At 48.7% G+C, this 24,868-nt stretch overlaps 1 protein-coding gene across 4 annotated transcripts in view; it reads left to right on the top strand.

The window, feature by feature from the left end:
* pde2a (phosphodiesterase 2A) overlaps positions 1-24,868 on the top strand; it is a 267,569-nt gene that overhangs the window by 228,747 nt on the left and 13,954 nt on the right. For all 4 annotated transcript variants that reach the window (XM_031896136.1, NM_001079139.1, XM_031896137.1 and 1 more), the window contains 8 exon segments: positions 5,675-5,716; positions 5,964-6,032; positions 8,018-8,145; positions 12,008-12,119; positions 18,411-18,450; positions 23,415-23,478; positions 24,011-24,089; positions 24,586-24,763. In XM_031896136.1, coding sequence (XP_031751996.1) covers positions 5,675-5,716; positions 5,964-6,032; positions 8,018-8,145; positions 12,008-12,119; positions 18,411-18,450; positions 23,415-23,478; positions 24,011-24,089; positions 24,586-24,763 — 712 coding nt within the window.

The raw sequence follows: 24,868 nt of genomic DNA, 5'->3' as shown, positions 1-24,868 counted from the left end.
TTTGGGGTGAGTGCTTATTTGTGCCCTGGGTACCCCTGGAACTATAGCGGGGTGACTGTTACCCCAATGTTTCTATATATCTGTAACCTTGTTATGGGCTAAGGGGGCCCAGCCTGAAGGCCAGTTAGGGGGGGATTAGGGGTGAGTGCTTATTTGTGCCCTGGGTACCCCTGGAACTATAGCGGGGTGACTGTTCCCCCAATGTTTCTATATATCTGTAACCTTGTTATGGGCTAAGGGGGCCCAGCCTGAAGGCTAGTTAGGGGGGATTTGGGGTGAGTGCTTATTTGTGCCCTGGGTACCCCTGGAACTATAGCGGGGTGACTGTTACCCCAATGTTTCTATATATCTGTAACCTTATTATGGGCTAAGGGGGCCCAGCCTGAAGGCCAGTTAGGGGGGGGATTTGGGGTGAGTGCTTATTTGTGCCCTGGGTACCCCTGGAACTATAGCGGGGTGACTGTTACCCCAATGTTTCTATATATCTGTAACCTTGTTATGGGCTAAGGGGGCCCAGCCTGAAGGCCAGTTAGGGGGGGATTTGGGGTGAGTGCTTATTTGTGCCCTGGGTACCCCTGGAACTATAGCGGGGTGACTGTTACCCCAATGTTTCTATATATCTGTAACCTTGTTATGGGCTAAGGGGGCCCAAGCTGAAGGCCCGTTAGGAACACAAGGGGTTAACTGGATGTGCCGGTGCCAGGCGGCTGGAAATAGATCTGTTTATTTAGTGATTATTTCCCTGCTACTCGGGGATATTTGGGAGATGTAAATCTGTGCTGCTGACGCTTCCCCTGCCTCCCGACTCAGCGCGGGTGTAAGTGACAATCAGATGCTCATTAGGAGAGGAGTCGCTCGGCGCTTGGCGGGCAGCCCTGCCGCATTTATCCGGAGACACTCACAGGCTGTGACGAGCCGGCAAGTCATTCCACTTGGTGGAGAAAAATGTGTTTTGCCCCGGGGTGTAAATCACTCAGCGAATGGTCACAGATGCCGCTACAAACGCGCGATTTGCTGCGCTGCGAGAGAGCTTGTCAGAGAGACGAGAGACAGTCGTTTTCACCTTTCCCTTTAATCTGTATATTCCTGAACTACTACAGACTGTGTGTATTTATCAGCCCTACTCATATGTATCTTGGGCTTGCAGCCCCCATGGGTGCCCTCTTGTAGTTCCTACCAGCCCTACTCATATGTATCTTGGGCTTGCAGCCCCCATGGGTGCCCTCTTGTAGTTCCTACCAGCCCTACTCGTATGTATCCTGGGCTTGCAGCCAACTTGGGTGCCCTCTTGTAGTTCCTAGCAGCCCTACTCGTATGTATCCTGGGCTTGCAGCCTCCATGGGTGCCCTCTTGTAGTTCCTACCAGCCCTACTCATATGTATCCTGGGCTTGCAGCCTCCTTGGGTGCCCTCTTGTAGTTCCTACCAGCCCTACTCATATGTATCCTGGGCTTGCAGCCCCCATGGGTGCCCTCTTGTAGTTCCTACCAGCCCTACTCATATGTATCTTGGGCTTGCAGCCTCCATGGGTGCCCTCTTGTAGTTCCTACCAGCCCTACTCATATGTATCTTGGGCTTGCAGCCTCCATGGGTGCCCTCTTGTAGTTCCTACCAGCCCTACTCATATGTATCTTGGGCTTGCAGCCTCCATGGGTGCCCTCTTGTAGTTCCTACCAGCCCTACTCGTATATATCTTGGGCTTGCAGCCTCCATGGGGGACATGTTGTAGTTCCTACCAGCCCTACTCGTATGTATCTTGGGCTTGCAGCCCTCATGGGTGCCCTCTTGTAGTTCCTACCAGCCCTACTCGTATATATCTTGGGCTTGCAGCCTCCATGGGTGCCCTCTTGTAGTTCCTACCAGCCCTACTCGTATGTATCTTGGGCTTGCAGCCTCCATGGGTGCCCTCTTGTAGTTCCTACCAGCCCTACTCGTATATATCTTGGGCTTGCAGCCTCCATGGGTGCCCTCTTGTAGTTCCTACCAGCCCTACTCGTATATATCTTGGGCTTGCAGCCTCCATGGGTGCCCTCTTGTAGTTCCTACCAGCCCTACTCGTATATATCTTGGGCTTGCAGCCTCCATGGGTGCCCTCTTGTAGTTCCTACCAGCCTTAGTCATATATATCTTGGGCTTGCAGCCTCCATGGGTGCCCTCTTGTAGTTCCTACCAGCCCTACTCATATATATCTTGGGCTTGCAGCCTCCATGGGTGCCCTCTTGTAGTTCTTACCAGCCCTACTCATATATATCTTGGGCTTGCAGCCTCCATTGGTGCCCTCTTGTAGTTCCTACCAGCCCTACTCGTATGTATCTTGGGCTTGCAGCCCTCATGGGTGCCCTCTTGTAGTTCCTACCAGCCCTACTCGTATGTATCCTGGGCTTGCAGCCCCCATGGGTGCCCTCTTGTAGTTCCTACCAGCCCTACTCGTATGTATCCTGGGCTTGCAGCCAACTTGGGTGCCCTCTTGTAGTTCCTAGCAGCCCTACTCGTATGTATCCTGGGCTTGCAGCCTCCATGGGTGCCCTCTTGTAGTTCCTACCAGCCCTACTCATATGTATCCTGGGCTTGCAGCCTCCTTGGGTGCCCTCTTGTAGTTCCTACCAGCCCTACTCGTATATATCTTGGGCTTGCAGCCTCCATGGGTGCCCTCTTGTAGTTCCTACCAGCCCTACTCGTATATATCTTGGGCTTGCAGCCTCCATGGGTGCCCTCTTGTAGTTCCTACCAGCCCTACTCGTATATATCTTGGGCTTGCAGCCTCCATGGGTGCCCTCTTGTAGTTCCTACCAGCCCTACTCGTATATATCTTGGGCTTGCAGCCTCCATGGGTGCCCTCTTGTAGTTCTTACCAGCCCTACTCATATATATCTTGGGCTTGCAGCCTCCATTGGTGCCCTCTTGTAGTTCCTACCAGCCCTACTCGTATGTATCTTGGGCTTGCAGCCCTCATGGGTGCCCTCTTGTAGTTCCTACCAGCCCTACTCGTATGTATCCTGGGCTTGCAGCCCCCATGGGTGCCCTCTTGTAGTTCCTACCAGCCCTACTCGTATGTATCCTGGGCTTGCAGCCAACTTGGGTGCCCTCTTGTAGTTCCTAGCAGCCCTACTCGTATGTATCCTGGGCTTGCAGCCTCCATGGGTGCCCTCTTGTAGTTCCTACCAGCCCTACTCATATGTATCCTGGGCTTGCAGCCTCCTTGGGTGCCCTCTTGTAGTTCCTACCAGCCCTACTCGTATATATCTTGGGCTTGCAGCCTCCATGGGTGCCCTCTTGTAGTTCCTACCAGCCCTACTCGTATATATCTTGGGCTTGCAGCCTCCATGGGTGCCCTCTTGTAGTTCCTACCAGCCCTACTCGTATATATCTTGGGCTTGCAGCCTCCATGGGTGCCCTCTTGTAGTTCCTACCAGCCCTACTCGTATATATCTTGGGCTTGCAGCCTCCATGGGTGCCCTCTTGTAGTTCCTACCAGCCCTACTCATATATATCTTGGGCTTGCAGCCTCCATGGGTGCCCTCTTGTAGTTCCTACCAGCCCTACTCATATATATCTTGGGCTTGCAGCCTCCATGGGGGACCTGTTGTAGTTCCTACCAGCCCTACTTGTATGTATCCTGGGCTTGCAGCCCCCATGGGTGCCCTCTTGTAGTTCCTACCAGCCCTACTCATATATATCTTGGGCTTGCAGCCCCCATGGGTGCCCTCTTGTAGTTCCTACCAGCCCTACTCGTATGTATCCTAGGCTTGCAGCCTCCATGGGTGCCGGCGCTATATGCAGTATATACAATTCTGCATAGGGTGCCGGCAGTATATACAGTTCTGCATAGGGTGCCGGCGCTATATACAGTATATACTGTACAGTTCTGCATAGGGCGCCGGCTCTATATACAGTTCTGCATAGGGCGCCGGCGCTATATACAGTATATATAGTTCTGCATAGGGTGCCGGCGCTATATACAGTTCTGCATAGGGGGCCGGCACTATATACAGTATATACAGTTCTGCATAGGGTGCTGGTGCTATATACAGTATATACAGTTCTGCATAGGGCGCCGGCGCTATATACAGTATATACAGTTCTGCATAGGGTGCTGGTGCTATATACAGTATATACAGTTCTGCATAGGGTGCCGGCACTATATACAGTATATACAGTTTTGCATAGGGTGCTGGTGCTATATACAGTATATACAGTTCTGCATAGGGTGCCGGCGCTATAAACAGTATATACAGTTCTGCATAGGGGGCCGGCGCTATATACAGTTCTGCATAGGGTGCCGGCGCTATATACAGTTCTGCATAGGGTGCCGGCGCTATATACACTATATAGAGTTCTGCATAGGGTGCCGGCGCTATATACAGTTCTACATAGGGTGCCGGCGCTATATACAGTATATACAGTTCTGCATAGGGTGCCGGCGCTATATACAGTTCTGCATAGGGTGCCGGCGCTATATACAGTATATATAGTTCTGCATAGGGTGCCGGCGCTATATACAGTATATACAGTTCTGCATAGGGCGCCGGCGCTATATACAGTATATATAGTTCTGCATAGGGTGCCGGCGCTATATACAGTATATACAGTTCTGCATAGGGTGCCGGCTCTATATACAGTATATATAGTTCTGCATAGGTTGCCGGCGCTATATACAGTATATACAGTTCTGCATAGGGTGCCGGCGCTATATACAGTATATATAGTTCTGCATAGGGTGCCGGCGCTATATACAGTATATATAGTTCTGCATAGGGTGCCGGCGCTATATACAGTATATACAGTTCTGCATAGGGGGCCGGCGCTATATACAGTATATACAGTTCTGCATAGGGGGCCGGCGCTATATACAGTATATATAGTTCTGCATAGTGTGCCGGCGCTATATCCAGTATATACAGTTCTGCATAGGGGGCCGGCGCTATATACAGTATATACAGTTCTGCATAGGGGGCCGGTGCTATATACAGTATATACAGTTCTGCATAGGGGGCCGGCGCTATATACAGTATATATAGTTCTGCATAGGGTGCCGGCGCTATATACAGTATATACAGTTCTGCATAGGGGGCCGGTGCTATATACAGTATATACAGTTCTGCATAGGTTGCCGGCGCTATATACAGTATATACAGTTCTGCATAGGGTGCCGGCGCTATATACAGTATATATAGTTCTGCATAGGGGGCCGGTGCTATATACAGTATATACAGTTCTGCATAGGTTGCCGGCGCTATATACAGTATATACAGTTCTGCATAGGGGGCCGGTGCTATATACAGTATATACAGTTCTGCATAGGGGGCCGGTGCTATATACAGTATATATAGTTCTGCATAGGGTGCCGGTGCTATATACAGTATATATAGTTCTGCATAGGGTGCCGGCGCTATATACAGTATATACAGTTCTGCATAGGTTGCCGGCGCTATATACAGTATATACAGTTCTGCATAGGGGGCCGGTGCTATATACAGTATATATAGTTCTGCATAGGGGGCCGGCGCTATATACAGTATATATAGTTCTGCATAGGGGGCCGGTGCTATATACAGTATATATAGTTCTGCATAGGGGGCCGGCGCTATATACAGTATATACAGTTCTGCATAGGGTGCCGGCGCTATATACAGTATATACAGTTTTGTTTCAAGAATTCATATTATTTCTTTCAGGTTGTTGGAGGGAAAGTGCTGGAGGAAGAGATCAGCTTCCCGGTGAGTTGCCAGTACACGTATGTATATATCACATGTCACGCATGCCAATATCTCACATGTGAGCCAATCATCTTAAATCTACTATTAATAATTATAATGATGTCATACAAAATATAATATGATTAATACAGAATCATCACAAAAATAATTTCACAAATGGGTATCACATTTTTTTTTTAAAACGGTGGCAGTTTGACCCCTTCCTCTACCCCAAAGGTAACCCCCCCCTTTTTTTTGTATCTTGCAGCTCACATTTGGGCATTTGGGGCAGGTTGTGGACAAAAAGAAATCCATCACCCTGCAGGATATCAGTTCGGTGAGTGCGGCCCTCCTGCTTTCCTCCATAAGCCAGCCGAGAGCTATGTACTGTATATATATATATATATATATATATATAGTTATAATATTATATATCAGGGTATTGTTGGCTTTATGCTGGTTCAGCTTGTGTTTATTTGTGCCGATAATAAAACACCAGGTGGGAATAACCCAGCACGCAATGGCGGCAATAAAAATCATCTGCATAGCGGCACCGTGCGGGGGAACGTGCTGGCCAAACAATTGTATGTTTAAAGGGGAACTTGTCTCCTATGTGAGTACAGGTATGGGACTTGTTATCCAGAATCCTCGGGACCTGGGGTTTTCCTGATAAGGGATCTAAAAATCTGCTAATTACCCCCAATAAAGGGTAATTATATCTTAGTTGGGATCAAGTACAGGTACTGTTTTATTATTACAGAGAAAAGGGAATCATTTAACCATTAAATAAACCCAATAGGGCTGTTCTGCCCCAATAAGGGGTAATTATATCTTAGTTGGGATCAAGTACAGGTACTGTTTTATTATTACAGAGAAAAGGGAATCATTTAACCATTAAATAAACCCAATAGGGCTGTTCTGCCCCCAATAAGGGGTAATTATATCTTAGTTGGGATCAAGAACAGGTACTGTTTTATTATTACAGAGAAAAGGGAATCATTTAACCATTAAATAAACCCAATAGGGCTGTTCTGCCCCAATAAGGGGTAATTATATCTTAGTTGGGATCAAGTACAAGGTACTGTTTTATTATTACAGAGAAAAGGGAATCATTTAACCATTAAATAAACCCAATAGGGCTGTTCTGCCCCAATAAGGGGTAATTATATCTTAGTTGGGATCAAGTACAGGTACTGTTTTATTATTACAGAGAAAGGGGAATCATTTAACCATTAAATAAACCCAATAGGGCTGTTCTGCCCCAATAAGGGGTAATTATATCTTAGTTGGGATCAAGTACTGGTACTGTTTTATTATTACAGAGAAAAGGGAATCATTTAACCATGAAATAAACCCAATAGGGCTGTTCTGCCCCCAATAAGGGGTAATTATATCTTAGTTGGGATCAAGTACAGGTACTGTTTTATTATTACAGAGAAAAGGGAATCATGTAACCATGAAATAAACCCAATAGGGTTGTTCTGCCCCAATAAGGGGTAATTATATCTTAGTTGGGATCAAGTACAGGTACTGTTTTATTATTACAGAGAAAAGGGAATCATTGAACCATGAAATAAACCCAATAGGGCTGTTCTGCCCCAATAAGGGGTAATTATATCTTAGTTGGGATCAAGTACAGGTACTGTTTTATTATTACAGAGAAAAGGGAATCATTTAACCATTAAATAAACCCAATAGGGCTGTTCTGCCCCAATAAGGGGTAATTATATCTTAGTTGGGATCAAGTACAGGTACTGTTTTATTATTACAGAGAAAAATGAATAATTTTTTAAAATTACAACTATTTGCTTATAATGGAGTCTATGGAAGTTAGCCTTTCCATAATTTGGAACTTTCTGGATAACGGGTTTATGGATAAGGGATCCCATACCTGTATTTATATTGCCATTAATTCTTGTTTATGTCAGTTTTGAGCCTACCTGTGAATCTTTAATTTATCAGGGACACAACACTCCGAATCAGACATGGGGATAAAGGGACAGACTTGTTCAGTGCTGGGAAACTGTGCTTATTGCTCCCAACTCCAATTGCAGGAACAGAGAACAGGGAGCCGGATTTACTCACATAAGACTTTAGTTCTCCTTTAAATGCTCTATGTTGCACCTACGGGTCAGTTCCATGCCCACACTGAGCTTGCCGTTTGGCAACCATGGCATCATTATGTCCAGACCCAATGCCAGTGATGCGCTGTACCCACTGTAGCAGACTGCACATATAATGTGGTGTCCCAGATGCCGTGGGCCCAATGAGAGAAGGTACTGGTCCATGTGTACTAACCTACATGTCTGTTCTTGGTCCCAGGAGGAGCACCGGCAGCTCAATAACATGTTGGGGTTCGAGGTTCATTCCATGCTGTGCGTCCCTGTCATTAGTCGTGCCACCTCCCAAGTTGTGGCCCTGGCGTGTGCATTCAACAAACAAGGAGGAAAGTAAGTCCCCTGTCTGTCTGTCCCTTTCCCTTCCCTGCACTGCTGGTTCTGACTCCTGATACAACTCCCCAATATCCATTCATTCCTCATTCTCACTGGGTTTATAGTTATGTGTAACTGTCACTGTGTCTGTCCCTTTCCCTTCCCTGCACTGCTGGTTCTGACTCCTGATACAACTCCCCAATACCCATTCATTCCTCATTCTCACTGGGTTTATAGTTATGTGTAACTGTCACTGTGTCTGTCCCTTTCCCTTCCCTGCACTGCTGGTTCTGACTCCTGATACAACTCCCCAATATCCATTCATTCCTCATTCTCACTGGGTTTATAGTTATGTGTAACTGTCACTGTGTCTGTCCCTTTCCCTTCCCTGCACTGCTGGTTCTGACTCCTGATACAACTCCCCAATACCCATTCATTCCTCATTCTCACTGGGTTTATAGTTATGTGTAACTGTCACTGTGTCTGTCCCTTTCCCTTCCCTGCACTGCTGGTTCTGACTCCTGATACAACTCCCCAATATCCATTCATTCCTCATTCTCACTGGGTTTATAGTTATGTGTAACTGTCACTGTGTCTGTCCCTTTCCCTTCCCTGCACTGCTGGTTCTGACTCCTGATACAACTCCCAATATCCATTCATTCCTCATTCTCACTGGGTTTATAGTTATGTGTAACTGTCACTGTGTCTGTCCCTTTCCCTTCCCTGCACTGCTGGTTCTGATCTCCAAGATAACTAATTAAAAGAAGAATCAGGAAGGTAAAGGCAATAAGGGTTAATATTTTCTCCGCAGGGTTAATCAATACCTATCAATACCTTGGAAGGAGCCTGGAAAGTGAAGTTTAATTGTAAAATTAAATCGTAGGTGTTTGGGCTGTGGGTTCCCTAAGTAGTCTCACAGCTGGTTCTGACTCCTGAAACAATGTAGCAGAAGGCAGCTGGCCTGTGTAGATGCATATAAGGCTACATTATTTCAGGAGTCAGAAGCAGCAGAAAGATACTGGCAGCATTATGGGGAGCGATGGGAAATATTAAACCGAGACTTGATTCTCTGGGTTACAGTTAAAGGCAACAATAAATGTAAAACTTAAGTTAAACAACCCCCCGGCTCCAGCAGGGGCTGAATTACCAAGTTGGATGGCAGAGCGAATCCAGCACGGATTAGTAGATGGATAATATCCTCGGGGAGCCATCGAGCCTGGAAATAAGCCTTGCAGAATATTAAAATGCCTATAATGCAATATAATGGGCGGCTAATGCGGCGAGCGGGGGGGGAATAATGATGTATATGAATAGGGGATTATACTGCTCTCCCTGCGCTTTATGGTTCAGCCAAATGCATTCAAATGCGCAGATTTTCCGCTGCCTGGGGGGAGGCATTTGCTTTCCCAACGTGGTGCCACTGAATTTACCCCCCTCCTCCATTCCACCGTGTCTGAACTGGGGCAACACTGGTTCTGGGCCAGTCAGCCATGTTCATAAAGGTGTCAGATTGGGGGTGCCGGGTCCCTTTAGGAAAGATGAGTTGAGGTTCCGCTCAGTTCCTTTCTTCCTACCTCTCCTTCATCTCCAGTTATTATCCCATTGTTGCATTCCACATCTTTCTTATTGCCCATTACTTGCCCTTTACTTTCCTGCCCTTCTATACACCTTCCTCTTCTGTCTGCCTCTCCTCCCATTCCCCTTCTCAACTTTAATGCCCCTTCCGGACCCTTTCTCACTTTAGTTGCCCCTTTCGGACCCTTTCTCACTTTAGTTGCCCCTTCCCAGGCCCTTCCTTACTTCTGTTGCCCTTTCCTTGTCCCTTTCTTACTTCTATTGCCCCTTTTGGGACCCCTTCTCACTTTAGTTTCCCCATTGCAGCCCCCTTCTCACTTCTTTTGCCCCTTTTCAGCTCTCTTCTGACTTCTATTGCCCCTTTCCAGCCCCCTTCTCACTTCTTTTGCCCCTTTTCAGCTCTCTTCTGACTTCTATTGCCCCTTTCCAGCCCCCTTCTGACTTCTATTGCCCCTTTCCAGCCCACTTCTGACTTCTGTTGCCCCTTTCCAGCCCTCTTCTGACTTCTGTTGCCCCTTTCCAGCCCTCTTCTGACTTCTATTGCCCCTTTCCAGCCCCCTTCTGACTTCTATTGCCCCTTTCCAGCCCCCTTCTGACTTCTATTGCCCCTTTCCAGCCCCCTTCTGACTTCTATTGCCCCTTTCCAGCCCCCTTCTGACTTCTATTGTCCCTTTCCAGACCCCTTCTGACTTCTATTGCCCCTTTCCAGACCCCTTCTGACTTCTATTGCCCCTTTCCAGCCCCCTTCTGACTTCTATTGCCCCTTTCCAACCCCCTTCTGACTTCTATTGCCCCTTTCCAGCCCTCTTCTGTTGCCCCCCTTTCATTCCAAGCCTTACCTAACCCCCTTAGTCACTTGCTCCTCCTTGGTGGGAAAGGCTGAGCTGGGATTGGCCAAGCTGCACTGCCGTAAGTAATAATTGGGCCCCATACAACCAAGTCAGGAGGGCCCTCCTCCCAGGGGCCCTAATTATTAGTACACTGTTTATACTTTGTTTGTCTTGGTGCTAACAAGTACAATAGGGCCTCATAGAAAAAATATAATTTGTGTCGCCCTGATCCCCATTTGGCCACACTGACATTGTGCCAAAATGTCACACCCCCTTGTACCCCACTGATGGTCAGCCCTTCTTCCAGGTAGCCCCTGGCACTATGGGACTGGGCCTGTTCCCTTTGGCACCACCCAGTGTAATACAGGGAATTGTTGCCATTGGGCTCAGTGCCAACATTAGAGTTAATACAGGTAAATGAACTGTTGGGTTTGTGCCGTACGAATGTGTCAGTGGGGCATCTGTGCCTATCGACCTTCAGAGCAGTGCCCTGCTGGTAGCCGGTATTTAATTGTGCCATAAGCGTGCCGTCTGTGCTCTCCGTTAGCCCACCCCTCTGCCCCCCGTCCATCCATCTGTTAGGGGAGCAGAGACGGTCACATGAGCCGGGTGATACATGAGCCTGTTAGAGCGGCAGATGTGCGGTTGTGCCCAGTCGGTGCCGCGTATATTACAGCCTTTCACCATAGACAGATTAATGAGCACAGGTATGAGACAGTCGCGCTCCCATAATGCATGTGTGGCACATACTGGGGAATTCATATACATTGTGTTGAATTAAAGGGGATATAAACCCTGCTGCCCAGCACGGCTCAACCCAACGTTACTCAGTTGTTACTGGGCTACAAATCCCACAATAATGTAACATATAATGAAGCTTGGGGCATGCTGGGAGCTGTAGTCCAGCAACATCAGGGCTGTATTCTTAAAGCAATATTGCCCAATAAAACTTTCCCCCAAATCCCCACAGCCAGCGACTGCTTTAACATGCGAAAAATCCTCCAATGAGAATCCCAGCTGATGTGAGTAAATCCGGCTCCCTGTTCTCTGTTCCTGCAATTGGAGTTGGGAGCAATAAGCACAGTTTCCCAGCACTGAACAAGTCTGTCCCTTTATCCCCATGTCTGATTCCTGTGCCATATAATGACGGGAGAAAATGCCATCATTATCTCTATATGTAAGGTACCAGCAAGGGGCCTGACACAGTGCTGGGAATCAGCATTCTCACTGGGCAGTTCTTTTGCATTTATAATCAACTTATTTATCAGTACAATTCTCATTGGGGAATTTCCTTGCATCTATAATGATGTTCTTTAGCAACTTCTATAGCAAAACTAGGGGGCGCCGTGGGACACCCAACTGCACTTCCTAATGTCCCCCCCACAGAATAGAATTGGGCTTTTCTAAAAGAACCAGTGGTTTGTCCCGTTAGTGCCCCCCGAGATTCCTAATGGGACGTTTCCTTGGCCCCGCAGGTACACGGAGGTGGATGAGCACAAGATCCAGCACTGCTTCTGTTACACCTCCACGGTTCTCACCAGCACATTGGCCTTCCAGAAAGAACAGAAATTAAAGTGCGAATGCCAGGTGGGTCCAACTGGTACCTCTGTGTGGTTCTGCTGCTTTGATTGGTTTACCTTTGTCTTCTTACACTGCTTTTGATTGGTCTAGAAACCAAGACTTAGTATAGTCCATATTGACCAAGACAAGAGTCTTTTTTTCCTTGACCAACTGTTCATTTGTCACCAGTTTGGGGACCTAGGAACCTCTGTTTATGCCTCAGGGGCCCCTGCACCCCCAAGAAGCCCCCAGTCCCAGCGTGGACATCTATACCCCCCCCCCCCCACCACAGTGGCCTCCATGACCCGACCCCCTCCCAAGTGTAATTTAAACTTACCTTCAGTGCGTCGGGGGGAGTACCCGGTGGGGTTTGGGTCGGGGGCCACTGGATTTTTTCCTGGCAGCCCAGTCTGACCCAGGTCCTAATACATTGTCTGGGCAAAGGGAGTGCCCACTAGGCCAGGGAAACCTGACTCTGACTTGGGCGGCTGTTCCATGGAGATAGGGCAACGTGATTTATATTAGGAACTTCATTTCATGTGATGACGCTTATATTCCATTTTAGTGCTAGTTCCCCTTTAATTTCAGCCAGTGTGGGTGTTTAAGAGACAGAGATGGAGGCTCCCAGTAACGAATGTATCACTGTAATTAACCTACTTCTTTATATGCAAAGCGCCCGTTGCTCGTGTCACTACATCACTCCCGGCGCCGCCACTCACAGCGGGGGGGGTAAATAAACTCATTGGGGCAGATAGCGAATACAGGACAGGGATAGTTCCACATAAAGCCATTATTTATTCCCCTATTTGATCCTTTTATACCGAGTCGGATGTGAGTGGCACCAGCGCAGCGGTATTGCATACAAACGGCATTGCTTTACTGCACTGTTGTTAGAAAATAAGCTTATTAGCAGATTTTTATTAATAAATAAGCAAGTTGCTGGGTGCGTCTTATAGTATGATGTAGAGAGTAATATTCTGAGACAATTTGCAATTGGTCTTCATTTTTTTTAATATTTGTAGTGTTTAAGTTATTTCACTTTTTGTTCAGCAGCTCTCCAGTTTGGAGCTTCAGCAGCTATCTGGTTGCTAGGGTCCAAATTACCTTAGGAACCAGGGAGCAGTTTGTAGGAGAGGCTGGTATATGAATAGGGGAGGGGCTGAATAGAAAGATAAGTAATAAAGAGTAATAATAACAATAAAACTGGAGCCTCACAGAGCAATAGGGTTTGGCTGCCGGGGTCAGTGACCCCCATTTGAAAGCTGCAAAGAGTTGGAAGAAGGCAAATAATTCAATAACTATAAGAAATAAATAATGAGGACCAATTGAAAAGTTGCTTAGAATAGACAGTTCTATAACATACTAACAGTTACCATAAAGGTGAGTGCTTATTTGTGCCCTGGGTACCCCTGGAACTATAGCGGGGTGACTGTTACCCCAATGTTTCTATATATCTGTAACCTTGTTATGGGCTAAGGGGGCCCAGCCTGAAGGCCAGTTAGGGGGGGATTTGGGGTGAGTGCTTATTTGTGCCCTGGGTACCCCTGGAACTATAGCGGGGTGACTGTTACCCCAATGTTTCTATATATCTGTAACCTTGTTATGGGCTAAGGGGGCCCAGCCTGAAGGCCAGTTAGGGGGGGATTTGGGGTGAGTGCTTATTTGTGCCCTGGGTACCCCTGGAACTATAGCGGGGTGACTGTTACCCCAATGTTTCTATATATCTGTAACCTTGTTATGGGCTAAGGGGGCCCAGCCTGAAGGCCAGTTAGGGGGGGATTTGGGGTGAGTGCTTATTTGTGCCCTGGGTACCCCTGGAACTATAGCGGGGTGACTGTTACCCCAATGTTTCTATATATCTGTAACCTTGTTATGGGCTAAGGGGGCCCAGCCTGAAGGCCAGTTAGGGGGGGATTTGGGGTGAGTGCTTATTTGTGCCCTGGGTACCCCTGGAACTATAGCGGGGTGACTGTTACCCCAATGTTTCTATATATCTGTAACCTTGTTATGGGCTAAGGGGGCCCAGCCTGAAGGCCAGTTAGGGGGGGATTTGGGGTGAGTGCTTATTTGTGCCCTGGGTACCCCTGGAACTATAGCAGGGTGACTGTGACAGTTGTCAGTATGAAATGCACAATAATGTTGCTTATTCTCATTATACCCAGAAGATTTCAGCTTTAATTAAAAGTATTTGTACCCGGTGATGCGTTTAACATTGGGGCACAGTGACGGGCGCAGCTGATCTCCCCGGTACCGGCCCGAGTGCTGCCCCAGTCCTTCCCTATGGAAATATCATGCTCAGCAGATAGAGGGGGGAGGATGAGAGACCCCGGGGGGGCGCGATGACGTTACGTTGGCACAGGATGTGTCAGTCACTCAGGCGAGTAAGGGATTTCATGTTCCACTAATTGAACTGAGAATAACGCGGCCGGGAGGGAGCCGGGGGAGTGTAAGGAGTATAATAATAATAACAATAATATCTTTATTTTCCGTGTCAGTGAATCTCTCCCAATGTCACACAGACACTCGCTGGCAACTCCTGGACTAGGGGGGCAATGTAACAATAGCCCCAAACTCTGTACCGCAGCACCCAATCAGGTTCTGGTATAAACAGAACACGCTACCTGCGTTGCTATGGGTTACTAGACCTGCAGCAACGTTCACACATCAAGTCTCTGTCCCTATTGGAGTTGGCAGCTGACATTTGATGTTCTACATATTCTAGAACCTTCCGCTTCCATGTTGCACATTCCTATAGGGAAAGAGCTTTGGTTATCGCACCCCAGTGAACATTCCTAAGGATTTCACTTAGCTAGAAACAATGCGCAGCCGTGGGAAGGTTATCCTAATGCCCCGGGGCATTGGGGCTACTGACAGTGATTGCCCACTTATTAATTTCTGTTATTGCCCCATCTGGCCTGCAGGGGCATATAAACATAGATATGGGCACAGTCCATTTTAGTCTGCTCAATACCGGGCTCAGGTTGGTCCCATAAAGGATCCCTTTTCCATAGTAGCCTCTTCTTGCTGCCCCATTGCCAAGGGGTTTCTGAGACAGTGTATCATGTGCTGCTTTGACCAGAATCCCATAGGACCCTGTACCCCAAAGGGCCCTGTACCCCATAGGGCCCTGTACCCCATAGGGCCCTGTACCCCAAAGGGCCCCACATACCATATTCACCATAGGGCTCCATTACAGACAGGATTGTGCAGAGACATGTTTCTTCCCCAGTAATAAAGCTCTACCTACATTCGGCAGCACTGTATTCATGAGGTGCTGGGGGTGGGAGGCACTTTGGCCCCCTTTCTGCCCTCTACCCGTCCCCTTACACACCCAGACATGCCAATAAGGAAGCAGGGTATATTCCAGGTGGGCACTGGCGCTAAGGGCAGGTCTGGGCTTCATCGTGTTGGATATTTGCCCTGTCCCCTGGGCAGAAGGGCACCCTGCATGAGTACTAAGGGGCACACTTGTGTAAAGAATAACCCGTCATGATTGGAATAAATGGGCCATACACTTAACAATCGACTTGTTGGCCAAGGTCACCTGACCAGTGGGTCATTGTCCTGTTTGGCCATATGCGTGCTGGGCTGATGTGTGTGTGTGTGTATATATATATATATATATCTCATAAACATTGCCCCCCTGGTGCCTGGGATGCCCCTCTCTCCGTGAGATACAGATAATCCCCACTTGCCCCCCCCGAGCCGGCAGACTCTCTTACTAACCCAACGACCATGGGAAGTCATTATGGCACCATGTTTGTAATTAACCTCCTCCTTCATCCTCTCCTTCAGCCTCGGATTGGGGGGTCCCCTCTCCGCTCAGGGTAAATGCATTTATAATCAAGGTATTAATGGGAAACTAATTAAACTCTATGAAGCCGGGGATTAGCCAAGCGAGAGGTAGGGAGGGCAACACAATGAAGGGCGGCGGGGCTAATTGGCCGGGTGCTGCCGGTGGGTGCTAAGGTTACCTTGAGCAACTATCTGTGTTATATTGGCTAATGTATCCGCCTTCCCTCTCCGGTATTATTTATTAGTGAGCCCCCACCGTGGCACGATGATTGCCCCCCATTCAGTAGTTATGAAGGACAAGGTCTCAGCAGCAGCTGTATGCCCAGGGGCCCCCCATACTGAGAGCCATGTATCCAGCGGCACTTAACAAATCCTGTGTTTGTGACAAACAGCGCGGCTTATCCTGGCACCACAGCTTGGCACATCTGCGCCTCGGGAAGCCCTGCCAGGCTGTGCCCACAGCTGAAGCCCCCGGGCGGCTGAGTAAGTGAGAATTGCCAGCTCAGGCAAAGACTGGCACAGATGGGCTCTCACAAGCTGCAGGTGCCGCCAGACGTGCAGAGAAATGCGTTACAGGTGAGATGCGGGCGCAGCGCGGGCACCCGGTGCCACCTAGTGGCGCATGTTGGAGAGACAACTGTATCCTCCTCCTCTCCAGCCAGTGATCATTATTTGGAGTAACAAGACAAGTCGCACTTGTACAGTGAAAATTCTGGGGGTTGCGGAATTGGGTTCTAGGTATGGCACCCATGTCCTGGCACCCCCACCCATCTAGGGCTGCCCCCGGTATTGAGTTTAGTTTCTCTAAGGCCTGTTTGGGTCTCAACTTTCAGTTTTCAGCCGTGTGAAACCCAAACAACAATCTGCCCAATAAATGAAAACAAATATTAAGATTCTCACCTCAGCTTGGTTATCATCAAGTACAGTTCATTTCTCCTCCTCCTCCTCCTTCTCCTCCTTCTTCTGTTCCTTCTCCATCATCATCATCTTCTTTTTCATCATCATCATCTTCATCTTCTTCATCATTTTCATCATCATATTACAGAAACAAAAGCAAATCAACCAGTTTGCATTTTTTAAGCTTAGCATTGCTGCATTTCCAAGCTTTCTGGATAACTGATTTCTGTATAGTAGATCCAATACCGTTTATGAAAGGATTGGACTCATCAGGCAGAATATAGCCAGAGATAGGGCTGCCCCCCCCCCCCCCCCCCCGTGTGTTTTAGAATCAGACATGCCAATTTGCCCAGTTCCAGACTTTCTCTCCAGATTAAAACACTGAGAAAACTGGACAGAAATCCAGCCAATCACATCTAAGTGATGCAATAAGCCCCCCGCTTTGGCATCATAACCCCACTGACTGCCTCTGATGTCATCATGCCCAAGTCCAATATCACTGCCCCACCCCCAATGCCATCTGCCCCACCCCCTTGTTTTTAGCCTCCGCCAAAGGTGGCAGCCCTGCACCCATAACCTATCCCGGCACCCTTTGATTTCCCCTGGGATCTGCCCAGAATCTCAGCACCGTGTATACAGAGGGCACCGCTTCCGGGCAAGTTGCACCCCTGGCACAGGGGAACCCCAGGACCAGCAATGGGGCCCATATAGAGCTGTTATGGGGGGCCCATATCAGTCTCTATCGTGTTCCATGGATCTTTCCCTTTCTGCTTCGTGGGGCTGCTGTGTCGCTGGTAAAAATAAAGGGGGGGGGGGGATATCACATTTTGGGGCTTTTATTTTCCTGTGGGATAAGAATTTATTTATCGTAAATATACAGCAAATTCATGTAAATGGTGTAAAGGCAGTTGTTATAAATAGGCCCCAGTCTCCCTTACCCACATAGACCAGGGAAGAACTGCTCGTGCCCAGGGTCAGACTGGGGTGTGCATGGGCCACCAAGGCTGCCTCCCCATGGGCCCCATCTCCTCTGGCTCCTCCCCTGGGGCGCTGCTGCCCCCCCCAAGCCCTGCCTTCCTCAGCAATGTGTACTTGGGGGAGTGAGATCAGTGGGGGAGCGCCAGCAGGCAGGGTCAGACTGGGCCAACGGAACACTAGAAAAAAAACCTGGTGGGCTCCAATCCCTGCTGGGCATTCTGAAACCCACAGGTCCCCCTCTCCCGACATGCCTAACTATGTGTGCTCCGGGGGAGGTTGGGTGGGCAGCGGGGGGGTGTGAGGACCATGGTGGGGGTGCGGGGCCCCTGCAGTGGCAACCCTGGTGGGCCTACCGGTTTTTTTTCCAGTGCCCCACTGGCCCAGTCAGATCCTGCACGTGCCCCTGCCATATCTCATTAGAGACACCAACTGTATATTTAGTTGTTGGCACAGGCATGTATGCCGAGGGGGCACTCAACCAACAAATGCCCCAAGATCTCCCACCCCACCTTACCCCCTGTCACTCCCAGCCAACCCACCCCTTGGCAGTGCCCGTGGGTAACTCACAGCCGCTAGATATGAGATTCTGTGCCCAGAATATTACAGCGCTTTCCCGACCTGCAAACTGACGCTCTTTTTCTCCCACAGGCTCTTCTGCAAGTGGCCAAAAACCTCTTCACGCACTTGGGTGAGTTCTACGTTCTCCTTATCAGTTTTGTACCGCTGTTATGTTCCATAGCTACAAACTTTTAGAAACCAACCACCATCGTCAGGGAATATGTTGCTTGATTGGTTTAGGGCACTGGGTAATAACCCAGCTATATGGTGAGGGACAGGAGAATTCACTGAAGGGGGGGTGCCTGTATATTAGGGTCATTTTGTACCTGCAGGACAGGGTGCAAAGTGCAAAAAAATGTTAGCAATCCGCCATTTTTTTTGCACTTCAAAATATAGACCTGTCCCATGAATACAGTGCTGCCCAGGTTTGGAAGTCTTGTATTCATGAGCAGCAGAACCCTATCCACACACTAGGGGGGGCACTTTTGCTCCCATTACTGCTCTTGCACTTGCATGGGGGGGTTTCAGTAATGACGCCTTTAGATGTGGACAAGTTTTACCCTGACTGCATAGCCGATATGTGCCCCCCAACCTCTAGTGGGCGCTGTTACATTTGCACCTACAGTGTAAGTGGCACTAAGTGACAATAAAGTGTGCGGGGGTGACTGGCGGAACGCCATTAAAGTCATTTCCCATAATAACAGGTCGGCGAGTCTCTTTTTATATTGAGCCTCAGCCCTAAGATAATCGTTATATTCCGCCGCTGCCTATTTATATACATGCGCCTCTTAAATGAGCAGCATACGCTCCGCGGCGGTCTCCACGGCAACCAGGCTTGGTCAGCGGGAAATAAAACCTGCGATTAAAATGTTCCATTTGGGCTTTCAGCGCAAACTAATAATTTTCCCTTCTCGCAAACTCCATAAAGCCGCGAAATGAGCGCGTGCGTCACCTCCATTGTAGTCTGCGGCACAATGGGAACAGGTGAAAAACTTGGATTTAGGGTCAATGGAGGATGTGAAAACTTTGCAGAATATTGTAACATGGCTGCTGTATGGCCCCCATAGGGATATACACACACGGAGCCATAGGCATATACACACACAGGGCCATAGGGATATACACACACACGGAGCCATAGGGATATACACACACAGGCCCATAGGGATATACACACACACGGGGCCATAGGGATATACACACACAGGCCCATAGGGATATACACACACGGGCCCATAGGGATATACCCACACGGGGCCATAGGGATATACACACACACGGGGCCATAGGGATATACACACACAGGCCCATAGGGATATACACACACACGGGGCCATAGGGATATACACACACAGGCCCATAGGGATATACACACACGGGCCCATAGGGATATATACACACAGGCCCATAGGGATATACACACACGGGGCCATAGGGATATACACACACAGGCCCATAGGGATATACACACACGGGCCCATAGGGATATACACACACAGGCCCATAGGGATATACACACACGGGGCCATAGGGATATACACACACAGGCCCATAGGGATATACACACACGGGCCCATAGGGATATACACACACGGGCCCATAGGGATATATACACACAGGCCCATAGGGATATACACACACGGGCCCATAGGGATATATACACACAGGCCCATAGGGATATACACACACAGGGCCATAGGGATATACACACACACGGAGCCATAGGGATATACACACACAGGCCCATAGGGATATACACACACACGGGGCCATAGGGATATACACACACAGGCCCATAGGGATATACACACACGGGCCCATAGGGATATACCCACACGGGGCCATAGGGATATACACACACACGGGGCCATAGGGATATACACACACAGGCCCATAGGGATATACACACACACGGGGCCATAGGGATATACACACACAGGCCCATAGGGATATACACACACAGGCCCATAGGGATATACACACACACGGGGCCATAGGGATATACACACACAGGCCCATAGGGATATACACACACAGGCCCATAGGGATATACACACACAGGCCCATAGGGATATACACACACAGGCCCATAGGGATATACACACACACGGGGCCATAGGGATATACACACACAGGCCCATAGGGATATACACACACGGGCCCATAGGGATATATACACACAGGCCCATAGGGATATACACACACGGGGCCATAGGGATATACACACACAGGCCCATAGGGATATACACACACGGGCCCATAGGGATATACCCACACGGGGCCATAGGGATATACACACACACGGGGCCATAGGGATATACACACACGGGGCCATAGGGATATACACACACGGGGCCATAGGGATATACACACACGGGGCCATAGGGATATACACACACACGGGGCCATAGGGATATACACACACAGGCCCATAGGGATATACACACACACGGGGCCATAGGGATATACACACACAGGCCCATAGGGATATACACACACAGGCCCATAGGGATATACACACACACGGGGCCATAGGGATATACACACACAGGCCCATAGGGATATACACACACAGGCCCATAGGGATATACACACACAGGCCCATAGGGATATACACACACAGGCCCATAGGGATATACACACACACGGGGCCATAGGGATATACACACACAGGCCCATAGGGATATACACACACGGGCCCATAGGGATATATACACACAGGCCCATAGGGATATACACACACGGGGCCATAGGGATATACACACACAGGCCCATAGGGATATACACACACGGGCCCATAGGGATATACCCACACGGGGCCATAGGGATATACACACACACGGGGCCATAGGGATATACACACACGGGGCCATAGGGATATACACACACGGGGCCATAGGGATATACACACACAGGCCCATAGGGATATACACACACAGGCCCATAGGGATATACACACACACGGGGCCATAGGGATATACACACACGGGGCCATAGGGATATACACACACGGGGCCATAGGGATATACACACACAGGCCCATAGGGATATACACACACAGGCCCATAGGGATATACACACACGGGGCCATAGGGATATACACACACAGGCCCATAGGGATATACACACACGGGGCCATAGGGATATACACACACAGGCCCATAGGGATATACACACACAGGGGGCCATAGGGATATACACACACAGGCCCATAGGGATATACACACACAGGCCCATAGGGATATACACACACGGGGCCATAGGGATATACACACACAGGCCCATAGGGATATACACACACGGGGCCATAGGGATATACACACACGGAGCCATAGGGATATACACACACGGAGCCATAGGTATATACACATGGGGTCTACAACCCCCAAGATTGTGATCCCTTGTTGCCCTGCCCTGTGCTCTTGGTGCCCAGCTCCATCCCTGGCACAGCACCGTGCAAGAGGCTCTGCCCCAGCCGGGGAATGGACATGGCCGATATACCCCATACAGCCTGACTCCAGTTACTGCCCCCCCAAATCCTATATTTGGATCACTGACGACAGAAGCTTCTGCCCTTTGGCACCAACCGGTATTTATGTCTCTCAGAGAGAATGTGCGGCACCGGCGGCCACTTTCCTTATTGGAAAAGTTTAATTTGAGTGTTTATATGTCTGTGTGTCCTACGGCCACTAATATTTCCACTCCCCGGGGGTCCGGCTGTTTCCATTCCCCAGGTACCGGGGGGGGGGATTTAACAACCTCTGGATGGAAATAAATGAAGTGGCCCCGAGCTCTGTTGTATAGAGAGAGAAAGTTGCTCCCCCCCCCCCCGGAGCAACTTTAATTAAGGTGGGCTACCTCCTGTCCAAATCCCTGTTATTTATACTGCGCAGCTTTGTACAGAGATTATATATCATTCCTTGCCCCGGGGAGCTTGCAATCTAATGTGCTTTCCTATTCACACACACCGGGGTGCTTTCCTTATGAAGGACGTTTGGGTGAATATAATTCCGTAATGAAGCCTATTAATGATGATATTGCCGTTCAGTTGGGGCATAGGTGCAAATAGAGCAACCAATGAGCAGTTAGTTGTGATCTCTCGTCAGTCAGTTATTATAATGCTAGCAATGATGGGACTGGCTGCTGTGAGCAACTTAGCACCTATTTAGTAAATCAGTCAGTAAATATAGTGAGGTTAGTAACAGTGTAATAATGACCAATGACTGGAGTTTGGCGCCACCTAGAGGTGAAGTTGACTAAATTCGCTTCCATTCCAAGGGGATGTTCTGCCGTAAACCAATAATGGCTGAACCCAAAGCAAAGTAACCAGAGTGGAACTGTGCCCAGCACCCTGCTGTACTGTATGGGGTGCAGTCAGGAGAAATCTGCTGTTACTATGGACTGCCTGCTTGGATATGAGGCTCTTTCCCTCTGTTAAAGGGGATACAAACCCTGCTGCCCAGCGCGGCTCAACCCAACGTTACTCAGTTGTTACTGGGCTACAAATCCCACAATAATGTAACATATAATGAAGCTTGGGGCATGCTGGGAGCTGTAGTCCAGCAACATCAGGGCTGTATTCTTAAAGCAATATTGCCCAATAAAACTTTCCCCCAAATCCCCACAGCCAGCGACTGCTTTAACATGCGAAAAATCCTCCAATGAGAATCCCAGCTGATGTGAGTAAATCCGGCTCCCTGTTCTCTGTTCCTGCAATTGGAGTTGGGAGCAATAAGCACAGTTTCCCAGCACTGAACAAGTCTGTCCCTTTATCCCCATGTCTGATTCCTGTGCCATATAATGAGGGGAGAAAATGCCATCATTATCTCTATATGTAAGGTACCAGCAAGGGGCCTGACACAGTGCTGGGAATCAGCATTCTCACTGGGCAGTTCTTTTGCATTTATAATCAACTTATTTATCAGTACAATTCTCATTGGGGGATTTCCTTGCATCTATAATGATGGTTTTTGGCAACTTCTATAGCAACACTAGGGGGCGCCGTGGGGCAGCATCATGGCTGGGTTTATATCCCTGATGTACAGGGTGCCGAGCCCAAGAGCTAACACTCCTCTCTCTGCTCTTTCTTTTCAGACGATGTCTCCGTCCTTCTCCAGGAAATCATCACAGAGGCCAGAAATCTCAGCAATGCAGAAATGTACATAATCACATGATCAGCCCGCAATGTTTCAGCTATTCAACTACAAATTGCAGTACCCAGCGACAGCCAGGGGATGCTGGGAGTTGTAGTTCAGCAGCTGCATGAAATAGAAAATACAATATTATAGTAATTAGAGAAATAAGGATATATGCCCTTGGGGATCCCCAGTGAGACTTTGGGCTAAAGGCAAATGGCCTATGCATTGATGGGGTGCCTATGGGATGTTTGGGGGGCTCGAGGCACTAGCCCCCGGGGCACTGTGTGTATATTTATATATATTGTGTGTGTGTTAGAGTTACACCTCCTGGGCAGATTCAGTGCAACAGGGAAAACGACAACACTATGAAACATCCCATAATTCTCTGCTTCACCTCATTCCTAGACTGTAAGCTCCCACAAACAACACCCCCCCCCCCCCACTTTCCATCTCACTTCTCTTTGCTCTGTTTGTTCTCACTTCCCCCCTTCCCAAGCCACAAATGGACTGTGCCGTTTAACCCTTACACCCCTGCCCTCCTCTCTCTGCCAGATGCTCGGTGTTCCTGTTGGAGCGGCAGAGCCACGAGCTCGTGGCCAAAGTGTTTGATGGGGGGGTTGTCGATGACGAGGTGAGTAACTAAGTGGCCCCTGGGACCCCTGTGGGCAAATCATAGACTTTATAGCAAGCACCCTGATTGGTTGGTTACCCATAATCCCAGGGACAACAGCAGTTTATAGGGGCCCCGGGGAACAGAGACAGACACTCAGTATAACCCTTGTAGGTGTTACAAGACACACAGTCGTATTTCCCCTTTGATTCTGGCAACCAATCATATTCACACAAGGGTTTGATCACTTTATTCTTAATGGAATGAATGCCCATTGGTACTTGGTCCTTATATACAGCGTTGCACCATCGCACTGTGCACATCTGAGCTTCTCTATATTCCACGTTGTGTCTCGTATAAATCCGGCCAATCAAGAGCAGCGATACCTAAACAGTAAGCAATTCATGGAGACATTCTCACATTGGGCTAAATTTAAAGGGAAAGTTCACCTAGGTGTTAGCGTGACTACTTTTTATCATTGGTTTTTGGACATTCTCTATAAACGTTTGCCTTGCAGAGCTACGAGATAAGAATCCCAGCGGACCAGGGTATAGCCGGCCATGTGGCCACCACCGGCCAGATCTTGAATATTAAGGATGCCTACTCACATCCGCTGTTCTACCGGGGGGTGGACGACAGCACAGGATTCAGGACTCGCAATATCTTGTGCTTTCCCATTAAAAATGAGAGTAATGGTAAGTTCCACCCGGGTTCAGTCACCATAGGCGTCCAGCATTGAAATAGGCAATGGGGGCGGCGTCATAGCTTAATTATAATGATAGGAAAGTGGCCCTCTCTGT

This window comes from Xenopus tropicalis, chromosome 2, assembly GCF_000004195.4.
Source record: "Xenopus tropicalis strain Nigerian chromosome 2, UCB_Xtro_10.0, whole genome shotgun sequence".
NCBI lineage: Eukaryota > Metazoa > Chordata > Amphibia > Anura > Pipidae > Xenopus > Xenopus tropicalis.
This window is presented reverse-complemented; position numbering and strand designations above follow the sequence as displayed.